Below are 11,609 nucleotides of genomic sequence, written 5' to 3' on the forward strand. Positions count from 1 at the left end.
ATGGTATTCCTCCCCTTTGGTGAGGTTTTGAATAAAATGGGAGGTTTAAAAAAATAATAAATAAATAAATAAGGTGATGGAGGTGTGAGCTGAAGGAATAGGAGGGAGGGCTCTCGGCTGGAGTAAAAAGAATTTCTTCTTGAAATCTGTTGGTCTTGGGTGGGAGCTTTGTGATTCTATCTCTTGCAATAGCGTGTATATATATATATACATATGGTTGTGTGATTGGGTATTTTAAGGAGGGTGTCGCCTGTATCACGAAGGAGAGAAGAAATAAAAACTTCAAAATGGGAAAATCATGTATTGCACTATAAGAAAATTACTTATTTGCGATCAGTTAATTCCAACAAAATAACTATTTACAATTAAAATTAGTTGTAAATAGTCTTTTGGTTACAACAAATTAATCACAAAAACTCGTTTTTCTTGTAGTGTCGGATAGGAATTTGGAGTTTATCTCTAAGGCCTTGTCTGGGTAACAAGGTTTCTCAAATTATTCTCAAGGTATTTTGAAGTATTTTATGGTGTTTTTAGGATTTTTCAGATATTTATTTTTTCAAGCATATTCATACAAACGTAAAATAATTTTTAACTTTTTCATCTAATCATTACTTAAACATTATTCAAACACAAAATCTAATACAATTTTTTTAAATAAAATATAAAATCAATTCAACTTTTTTAAATTTAAAATAAAAATAATATTCAAATAATTTTTTAAATTTACAATATTTTTATTCAACTTTTTATATTTTCTTTTCAAAATCCATTAAAATATTTTTATAATTATTTATAGATATTTTAAAATATTCAAATGCGACTTTGCATTAACATGCAGTGGAAAAGTAAGAAATAAACGCGTCTACCTAGAACTAAATGTGTCTACCTAATTTACAGACCCTACTTTGAATGGTGGACGTCAAAAGAAGGGTAGGTAGGAGTGGCTATGATGAAAAGAACATCATCCCATGTAAGTACATAGTACTGACTTGTGACTCTTATCTCAAGTACGTTTGGTCAATATCGCTGATCTGATGCTCACCATGATCACTTTGTTCCAATCCATTGATAAATTTCTTTGCTATTATTTCTGATCTGTTGTCTGGAAAAGGAATACGAGGTAAAAACTTCAGAAACCTTTTTTGGTCTTCCATTGGATGTTTCTTCAACATGTTTTCTGTCTCAATTTGCTGATGCTTTTTTTTATTCTATAGAATAATTCTTTGATTTGCAAATATATTGGTTTCACGATCCTTTATTCTCTTGCTTTAGTCATTGGATGCAGAGTTGTTTTTCGACATCTCAAATCAAAGAAAAAAAATTAAGAACAAGAGGTCAATTGACACAACCGGCCAATCATTTACAATTATTCATATCTTTTTGTCTCAATTTACAATTGAGTTGTTTTTTTCTCTCTCTATATTATGTTTTTTTATCTGTAAATGGGCAGTAGGAGGCAAATTATGTCTAGTTAGCATTTTCCATTGCTATTGTTTTCGGAATATTTTTATTCTTACATTTCAATTTGTTTGCGAACTTATCTTTCTGCATCTCATTTCACATTTCATGTAGTTACCAAAAAAAGCAAAACTGAGAAAAGAAAATAAAAAATTGCAAAAGCAGAGAACGAACGAAAGAAAGAAGGAACGAAAATGGAGACTCTGTTGTCATCATTTTTCGGAAAAATTGGAGAATTCTTGGCTACTCTTTGCGGAGAACATGTTGGCTATTTGATTTCCTATGAGAAGAACATCACGAAAGTAAACGAGCATTATCAGACGCTACTTTTAAAGAAGGAGGCCGTGCAACAATCCGTTGAAGGAGCCGATTGGAATCAAGAAGTAATCGCACGTGAAGTTCAGACATGGCAAACAAATGTGGACATAAGAATTGAAGAGCTTCGGAAATTCCTTGAAGAAGATGTTAAAGCTAATACGATGTGCTTGAATGGGTGGTGCCCAGACTTGAAGTTTCGTTACTCCTTAGGTAAGAAATCTCAAAAGAATACTGAAGCCATAGATGAGCTATTACAAGAAGGTGAAAGATATGATCGAGTGTTCATTCGTGCTCCTCCGTTGGAAGTAGGATCAACATCCAATGGACGCTTTAAGAATTTCGAGTCAAGAAAGAAACAGATTAATCAAGTTTTGGAGGCTCTAAGGGATGACAAGATGGACATGATTGCGATATGTGGTATGGGAGGCATCGGGAAGACAGAAATGGCCAAAGAGATAGCCAAAAGAGTAAAAAGTGATAATTTATTTGATAAAGTTACAATTGCAGTGGTGTCTCAAAATCCAAACCTGAAGGAGATTCAAGGCGAAATTGCGGAGCACCTAGGCCCGAAACTTAATGATGAGACTTTACCAGGAAGAGCAATTGAACTACATTCAAGACTGGTGAACAGAGGTAAGGTCCTCATAATATTGGATGATGTTTGGGAACCATTGAATCTCGAGGCTATTGGAATTCTTCATGGAGATAAAGATAATAGTTGGAAAATCTTGCTTACCTCAAGAAATCAACTAACTTGCAATCAAATGAATACTCAGAAGATTTTTCCAATCGAACTCTTGTCTAAAGAAGAAGCATGGAATTTTTTTAGAGAGATGGCAGGTGATTCATGTATTGGTAGCCCCAGTCTACGACTAAAAGCCAAAATGGTTGAAGAGGAATGTGGACGTTTACCTATTGCTATTGCAACTGTTGGAAGTGCTATGAGAAACATTAGCAATGAAGATGAGTGGGATGGCGCGCTTGAGCAGCTTAAAAAGTCTATTCCACTTAATATCACTGGTCTAAATGCAAGGGTCTATGCCAGCATAGAGTTCAGTTACAGTCATTTAAAAAGTGAAGAAGCCAAGTCGTGCTTTCTTCTATGTTGTTTGTTTCCAGAAGATTATAATATACCTATTGAAGATTTAGTAAGATACGGAGTTGGGCGAAGGTTGTTTGTAGACATTGATACAATAGCAGAAGCAAGGCGAAGAGTCCATGCAATTGTTCATAATCTTAAAAGATCAAATCTATTGCTAGATAGTTGGCAAAAAGCATTCATTAAAATGCATGATGTTGTAAGAGATGTTGCCATATCAATTGCATCCAGAGATGAAAATGGTTTTATGGTCAGATGTGATGTTGGACTTAAAGAATGGCCACATAAGGATACATATGAAGGCTTTGCCGCAATTTCTCTTATGCTTGGAAAAAAAACAAAACATCCCGAAGGGTTGAAGTGTCCTAGACTTCAGCTTTTGCAACTGTCATCTTCCATTTTTCGACTCCCACCTAATATGTTTGACGGAATGAAGGAAATAAGAGTGTTGTCTTTAGAAAGAATGTCTTTGAAACCATTGCCACCATCAATTCAGGTCCTTAAGAATCTTCGAATGTTGAAGTTGGAGAATATGTACCATTTAAAAAATGTGTCGGTAATTGGAGCGCTTGAGAAACTAGAAATGTTGAGCTTTTGTGGTTCTGAAATCGAAGAGGTTCCGAAGGAAATAGGAAATCTTAGTCAGCTGAAGTTGCTAGATCTATCGAGATGCTTTTATCTTGAGCGAATTGCAGCTGGTGTCCTATCATGTTTATCTCGACTGGAAGAATTGTACGCGTATGAATTTGAGAATTGGAAATCTACAGGAGAAAATGGAGGAGGAACAGATAATGCAAGCCTTGCCGAAATAATCCTGTATTCCCATCAAATGATGGCTTTAGAAATTTCTCTGCCAAGTATAAAGTTCTTGCCACAAGACTTGCACTTCAGAAACCAAAAGATGAAATTTAGGATAAAATTTGCACCTTGGAATGGTGAAGAAAAATGGAGAAATTTAAGGGTTCATACCAAAGAAAAGCTAGAAATGAGATATTTTTCAGAAGAGGACGAATTGAGACTCGATGGTGACGCAAGAGATATTGTGGAAAAGCGGGCGAATATTGCTCCACTATTGGATAAATCTCAAGTTTTGATATTGAAGAATATAAAAAACTCAAAAAATATTTTGCATGATTTAGACCGAAAAGGTTTTCCATACTTGAAGGATCTTCGAGTTGCTCGATGTGAAGATTTAGAATATTTGCTCGATGTCAGACCAGACGACACTCTACATGTTGTTGCCTTCCCTCTCTTGGAGTCACTAAAGCTCTCTCGGTTGGCTAATTTAAAAGAGATATATTATAGCAAAGTCTCGGAGAGGCCCTTTAGTAGTAGAGGTGCCCTCAACAACCTAAGATATCTTCGGTTACGTCACTGCAAGAGTTTGAAACATGTCTTTTCAGTGCCCATAGCGAGCAGTTTGGTTCAACTCCAAGATTTAGACATAAGTTATTGTCGAAATATAGAACAAATTTTCTCTTTGGAAGGCGGAGAACATAAGAAGGCATTTTTTGAAATGAATTTGCCGAAATTGAAGAAAATGAGTCTCTGGGAACTACCAATGCTCATTGGTTTTTGTAAAGCAATGGATCCTATTGATGAGGTATGATTTTTTCCCTTTCCTCTCTCGTTCTGTCTCCATTTTGGTTACATGCATGCAATTTTATCAGTCGTTCGGTATTTATTTTTAGTTAACAAATCATTGAATTATATAATTGGTTGTTACCTCTTTTCAAAACTAAAAAATACAGAAGAAATAGGAAAAAATAAAATCCACGCTATATATTTACAGACCCACACATATATATATATATAATTTAGGTTTGACACTTGTTCATGATATTCGAACTTGTGAATTTGACAGATAAAAGGATCTTCTATCACTGAACTATTTTCATCCAACACCATTTCTTGGATACCCAATTTAGAAGAACTTGAAGTTGTGCATTCAGATAGGCTACAAGTGCTATTTAATCTGGAACTAGAAGGACAAAAGGTCAAAGAGAAATGTACACTTTCTCAATTGACAACTCTGTCCTTACACAGTTTATCGGCATTGACACATGTGTGGAAGAATATTCCGCGAGGATTTCAAGGCTTTCACAATTTGGTGGAAATTGCAATCAATAGTTGCGATAATCTAACATATTTGTTTTCAACTTCTGTTGCGAAACTGCTTGTACAACTTCAATCAGTATATATTTTGCATACCAATCTGATGGAAAATATTATTCAAAGAGAGCAAGAAGCTGGAGATGAAAGGGAAACAGATGTGATTGTATTCCCTAAACTCAGTACCTTCGAACTAAGGGGAGCACTGAATTTCGCGAGTTTTAATACGGAAGCCTGTCCTATTAAATTGCCATCCATAATAAGCATCAGTTTGGGGAATTGTCCAAAATTGAAGACATTTGGGTTAGAAACTCAGAGCCGAAGAAAACCAAAGAAAATGGACACAAAACTGGATTCAAGAGTAGTACGAGATTCCCTTGATTTTCTTGAGTCATGTGTACCACATCGCAAGAATTATAAACGGGAGGTTGTGTCAGATCAAAGCATCAGCAAGAGATCCAAAGGAAGCTCCTCTGTAGGGCGAACTAAACACTACAAGCATGGACAAATACCAAATGATCCTGCAATCACAGAGGTCTGTAACTCTTTGTTCACATTTTCTTTCATTTTCGTTTTGCTTAAAAATGTCAACCACTGATTTGACCAACCTTTTTATTGTGTACGCATTCCAGTTTTTAATTATCATGAGTTGATTCATGGATTTTCCTTATTACTATATGCTTTAATTTCATTTTACAAAGAAATGACACGATGCAGTATAAATGTTATTGCAAGCCTTACTACTAGTTGTGGGTATGTGGTCTTGTCTTTTGTTCTCTTAGGATAAATTCATGAAGAGTTTAGCTAGATAAAGACCTTTTGTGTGTAACCTTTGATGTACATGCATTCCAATTCTTAATTCTTTTGTCTCATAATGGTAAAAAAAAAAAAAAAAGTCTTATTTCAAAATGTTCATGTCTTTTTCTGTTCAAGTAGTATTTGTTAACAATTTTTAATATGTTGATAGGTTACATTGACTAAGCAAGAGCAAAGTGTGGCTCTTATCCAATCCAACTTGGTTGAGACTTTGCAAAATCTAGAAAGACTTGATGTAAATGCTTGTGATTTATTGGAAGTGATATTTCAACTGGAGGGACTGCATGTTGAGGAAAGCCAGCTTGTCTTCGACAATTTGACAGAGTTAAGTTTATTCTCCTTATCGAAGTTGGTGCATATATGGAAGAAGGGTCCACAAGAAATTAGAGGCTTCGGTAACTTGAAAATTCTACGAGTCGAAGGGTGTGACAGTTTGAAATACTTATTCTCACCATCTGTAGCTAAACTTCTCGTGAAATTAGAGGAAATGGAAATTTCGAACTGCCAGGAAATGGATAAAATCCTTGCAAAAGGATTAGGAGAAGAAGAAGAGAGAGAGGTGATTGTATTTCCCAGAGTGATTTCCCTCTCACTCGAGGATTTACCAAAATTAGAGTGTTTTTGCAACGAAGCAAATGCTTTTGACTGGCCGTCCCTGGAGAAAATAAGAATAGTTAGATGCAAGAGCTTGAAAATGTTTGTCCCAACAGAGATGAAAACTCCTAAACTACAAGGAGTACATACAAATGATCACTGGAACAGTACCTTGCAGCCCATGGTAGGAGTAGACCTCAATGCCACCATACAACACATGATCATCAAAGGAAAGGTACGTACGGTACTCACATTCTATAGTAAACATTCTTTATAAAAGGGTAAACTTTTAATTCAATGATTTTGAATAAATCGTAGATACAGAAAATTGCATCGCATTAATTATTATGTTTAAAAAACTGACAAACATCGATATTGATCTCTCATCAGCAGCAACGCAATTAATGTTTCAATATCCAAGAAGTTGTATCATTGGGTTATCTAACCTGATCTCTGCTTATAGGCCGACTCCGATGACGAGGACTCCAATGAAATTATCTATGCTTCATCATCTTCTGAGGACGTAGATTTCGAAGGTACTTAAAACTAATTAGGAATTATATTATCTTTAAGTTTGTTTTTCCTCAAATTGTAATAAATTGTTTTGTTTGATTTTCTCCCTTTAATTTTGTCTGATGATCTCTGCCCTCCCGTCTGTGTGTATTTTCTACCGTCAGTTTGTTGTGTATTTATAAATTTTATTTATTTATTTTGAACAACTTTAAGATGATATTTGCCTATATATATAATTTTCAAACAGATATATAGATGCCTTGGATTAATATTTACTAATCCAATTGTTATTCCATTTTGTCTGACTTATTTATTTATTATTTTGCTAAGCTTTGACTTACAACTTTACATATATATTATTATAGACATGGTTATCCCTAATCTTTATTTTTATAATCGGATTAGCTTGACCATGATTCTCTTGTCATATTATCATTTTTTTTTTTTTAATTTTGGTATGGCTACATGATTGATTTTTATTTATATTTAATGCATATGCTTTTATTTAGTTAATTGAAGAATTGACAACTTGTGTAACACCCCGTATTTTTAGTGTATTTTTAATGAAGGAATTATTTTTATTGATTCAAAATTTATTCTCTTGTTTTAAAAAAATTATTTTTGAAGTGCTTTTTTTAAATTAATTATTGTTATGTGTTTAAATTTCTTCTCGCATTAAATTAACTTGTTGTTGGGTTTAATTATTTATTTTCATTTTAATCACTACGTTTGAATTATTTTATTTCACTTACTGTTTTAAAACCGTTTCCATTGGATCTTTTTTTGTGATCCAAGATATGAGGATTGGACCTCATTTCTTTTCCTACATTTTCTTTTTCCTCTTTTCTTTTTCCTTCATTTTTCTTTTCTTCCTTTCTTTTCTTTCTTTTCTTTTTTCTTCTTCTGGTTTCCTCCCGCGTGCGATGCCAGCCCCTCCCTCTCTCCGTCCGATTCTTCCTTCGCCCCCAGCGCCGACGTGCACCGGCGGTGGTCGACACCGCCCGGCTCCCCATCCGCCGACGATGCCACCCCTCCATTTCCAGCCCCAGTCGCGTCGCTGTTAGCCGCCACGAGCCCATTGAAGCCGCGGCATTCCTTGCGCCGCCGTCGCGCCACCTCCGGCCACCATCTCTTCACCACATCATCCTCGACCTCCTAGCAACCCAATAGACCCAACCCCACCTCCGATCTGTCACCGGTGAAGCCACACCATCAATATTTCCGTTTTGGGTATTTTAGACTTCGACCGCCCTTTGTGCCGCCACCCACGGCCAACCACCACCACCACTAGCTTCACCGACATCCCTAAGCCCTACCCTATCAATCTCGGGTCTTCGTTTACACCCGTTCAAAAGTGGATTTTTGAGACCCACGGCCACAGTGCATTTGGCACTGTTTTGTTGCTGCATTGACGCTTCTAGCACATCCGTGATCTTTCAAAAATTATATTATAGCATTGTAAGTATTTTTTCCAAAGAACTTTTGAGATTTAAATGTATTTCTACGCTAATTCATATTTACTGTGAATTTATTGGTTGTGCCGGACTGAGTCCGAGGAGTAAGGGGATCGGTTGGATTGGATGATGGAGTTGTTTGTGTGAGATTGGTTTATGCTATGAAATTTGTTGGCTATTTCGGGTTTAAATATTGGTGTTTTGAGTTTGACGTTGGTTATGGTGAATATTGGTGATTTTAGGAAGTGATGATATATTTTTGGATTATTGATTTAGTGTTTTGAAAATGTTTAGAAGGGTTTGTTGGGGCCTTTTAACATCTAGAAGTGTTGAGATATTTTTTTTCCTGTTGTGGAGTTGGGAACGGAGAGAGAGTAGTGTGTAGTGTCGTCTTGGTTAAATTGTTGACGATTACTTGGGAGTATGAGCTGCTGAAATAAGTGTGAGTTAGTGATAATCGAAGTTGACATTGGTTTTGATGCTTGTATTGGACAATACTGAGATTGGTATAGAATATTTTGGGTCGAAATGTGGGCTGTCCGGATTGTTATTTGGTTGTTTGAGTTGGATTAAACTTGCTGAATTATGGTCTAGAAATTGGGTCTTAAGTTGTCTAAGACCAATTTTGTGTTGTTGGACTTTAATATTTAGTTTATATTATTTTCATGAATAGGTGACGAGACGGATAGAGACCGTATTCAAGTCATAGATAATGCGCTGCAGGAGTCAGGTAAGCGGGGTTCCTATGCTAGGCCTTACACGAATTATTTGAGACTGAGGTTGATTTTCTGAAAACTTTGCATATTTTTGTGGTGAAATGAGAACTTGGAAAAAACAAAACCAACATCGGTCGTTTATTTGCATACTCATGAAATCTGTACGAAAAAGAGAAAAATATGTTCTGACATGCATTGTGTAGACATGAGCTAAATTCTGTCATGTGGTTTCTGAAATCTGGAAAAAGAGCGATATTGAGAATATGAAAAGTTGTACATTTATTTAGAAATATGTTCTGGCTTTTGTGTTTAGCGTGTGTAAACTGTCTGATTCTGTTTTGGTACTCTGTATTATTTTGATATAACATCTGAAAACCTTTGGCATGGTGTACTGGTTTTCGTATCTGACTCTGTCTCTGCTTTGCTCTGCTCTGTTATGCTCTGCTCTGTTTGGATTGGTACCAACTTCTCTGTCTCTGAGTGCACTCACTTTGGAAACAAAGTGGTTTTATTGTGGTCTTTCCTGTGTGCACACTCGGGGCTCCGAGAAGAATAAAGGAAAGATTTTACCTCTGTCTCTGCCTGGTTTGGCCACCGGGGTTAGCACAACCCTACCACGGGGTGAAACATGGTCTCTACTCTGTTTGATGCTCTGTTTTGATCTGATGATAATATTCAGTTTATGTTATGCTAAAGCACTATGGGTTTTACTTGTCTTAAAACCATCGCTCTATTACTTTTGAAAATATGTTATATTCTGTATGATAACTCTGGAAAATATTTTGTTCTGCATGCTCTACTTTGTAAATGCTCATGTTTGCACGCTAGAATATGATTTCTGCTTACTGAGTTGTTGATAACTCACCCCCTATCATTATAATATTTTTTCAGATAATGTGGAGAGTCCAAATAAGGACCTAGATTAGATTGCTGCTTGTGTTTAAGCTGAGGAGATGTTGGTAGAAGAAGGACTTCTGGTGTTCTTAGTTTTAATGTCTTTGAGTTTTATTAATATCTTGAGTTTCAGTAAGATTTATGAAATTATTGGTTGGGTTGTTATGACTACCGAGAGATTACAGACTCCTTAGTTTATTTTAGCTGCAGTAATGACTTTGTGGAGTTTTCAATGTGGTTATTTAGAACTCTTGATATTGAGTTTTGCTATTAAAGATTTGAGTTTTATTTTATTTGTGTTGGAAAATAAGTTCTTAAGAGACAAGTAGTAAGTCTCCAGACCATCCGGGTTTGGGGCGTTACAACTTGTTAGTTTGAAGCAGGTCATCATGTTATGACAAGATCAACTTAGTACAGATCAATTGCAATATGTTCCGTAAGAGTTCTTGTCCAAGACTGTTACTGGTTCTACAGCTCATACCAATCGAGTGTTGAAGTCTAGGAATGCTTTATGCAGTTTGCCCTTTCTATTTCCTCCATTTTCTGATTATGTATCTAAGTGGGAAACTATCTCTTTTTAACGGAGTCCAAGTATATCATGATGACTATAACTCTTATTACTGTACTTGTGCATCAAATTTTATATGTTCAAGACGTGTTTCATATCCTATTCACCAAGGCAAACAACTTGCGACAAAAAAGATGACGGTCCAGTGTTCCTGATGCACCTGTGATGCCTAAATTAGCAAATACGAATATGGGACTGTTATAAAGGCTCTAGGATTGAAGTTACTTGAAATACTATCTCTGGTCAATTATATAGACGTAGCACCTTGCTGATAAGAACAAATTGATAACTCAATCTCTTGATTTTACTTATTGGTTCCTGAAGTTTCGGTGGGGGATGACGAAGTTATCCCCTTCAGGTGATCTAGGCGAGATTCTCACCATCTCCTTAACAAGAGGGTCACCTTCTGGTGGTTATAACATTGATTCATAATGAATCACGATACCTAGGCGACTAACTCGCCACTAGGCTCATGACATATGGGCCTTGCATATCATTGGACCTGTCTTATTGGGGTCTGAAAGGCTCCTCTAATTATCCCGCAAATTTTCATCACGTGGGTGTGGCGGGAATTTGATAATTACAAATGGTTCAAGTTTGTGAGCTCTGATTAGCAGTTCGTGTCCCCGTACTTTGGGGGAATTGTGACAGCTCCTCTGTTCATATTCCACTTAGCATGATGTCCCTTATTATGAGGGCTTTGGTTAGTCTTCCATTACACCTCTGTCGACCCTAACAAATTGAGGGATTCCTATGAGATTTTCGACTTCGTGATTCATGAAGTTCCTCGGTGTTGTTGACACTGAGGGCTTCGATGAGAAGATTGCCCTTCTCATCTGTGCACTTATTCATGGATTGAGGCTTCCCGTTTGTCACCCCATGCGCGACATTCTTGATTTATTGAAGTTGGCACCTACTCAACTTCACTTTTATGCTTGGAGAATCTTCATGTCGTGTTTTATTACGTGGAGGATGGTTTTGGAGCCTATCCGAGAGGAATATCCCGATTTAACTACCCAGGAGTTTTTGCCACCCATTCGATTAGGGTGTCAGCTGGCAACGTCTGT

The 11,609-nt window shown here is 36.3% G+C and overlaps 1 protein-coding gene across 2 annotated transcripts; it reads left to right on the top strand.

The window, feature by feature from the left end:
- The first annotated feature begins 1,560 nt into the window (after window positions 1-1,560).
- Window positions 1,561-10,265, top strand: LOC108990137 (disease resistance protein At4g27190-like). Of its 2 annotated transcripts, XM_035685493.1 has the most exons (6): window positions 1,561-4,478; window positions 4,740-5,522; window positions 5,955-6,632; window positions 6,861-6,933; window positions 9,038-9,094; window positions 9,972-10,265. In XM_035685493.1, the coding sequence occupies exons 1-6, from the start codon at window positions 1,653-1,655 to the stop codon at window positions 10,004-10,006; spliced, it is 4,452 nt and encodes a 1,483-aa protein (XP_035541386.1). In that variant the 5' UTR covers window positions 1,561-1,652; the 3' UTR covers window positions 10,007-10,265. The 2 variants fall into 2 exon arrangements, with proteins under 2 accessions (XP_035541386.1, XP_035541388.1); XM_035685495.1 differs by lacking the exon at window positions 9,038-9,094 and having other exon boundaries at window positions 1,573-4,478; window positions 9,972-10,077.
- The last annotated feature ends 1,344 nt before the right edge of the window (window positions 10,266-11,609 follow it).

This window comes from Juglans regia, chromosome 14, assembly GCF_001411555.2.
Source record: "Juglans regia cultivar Chandler chromosome 14, Walnut 2.0, whole genome shotgun sequence".
In the NCBI taxonomy this organism is placed as follows: Eukaryota; Viridiplantae; Streptophyta; class Magnoliopsida; order Fagales; family Juglandaceae; genus Juglans; species Juglans regia.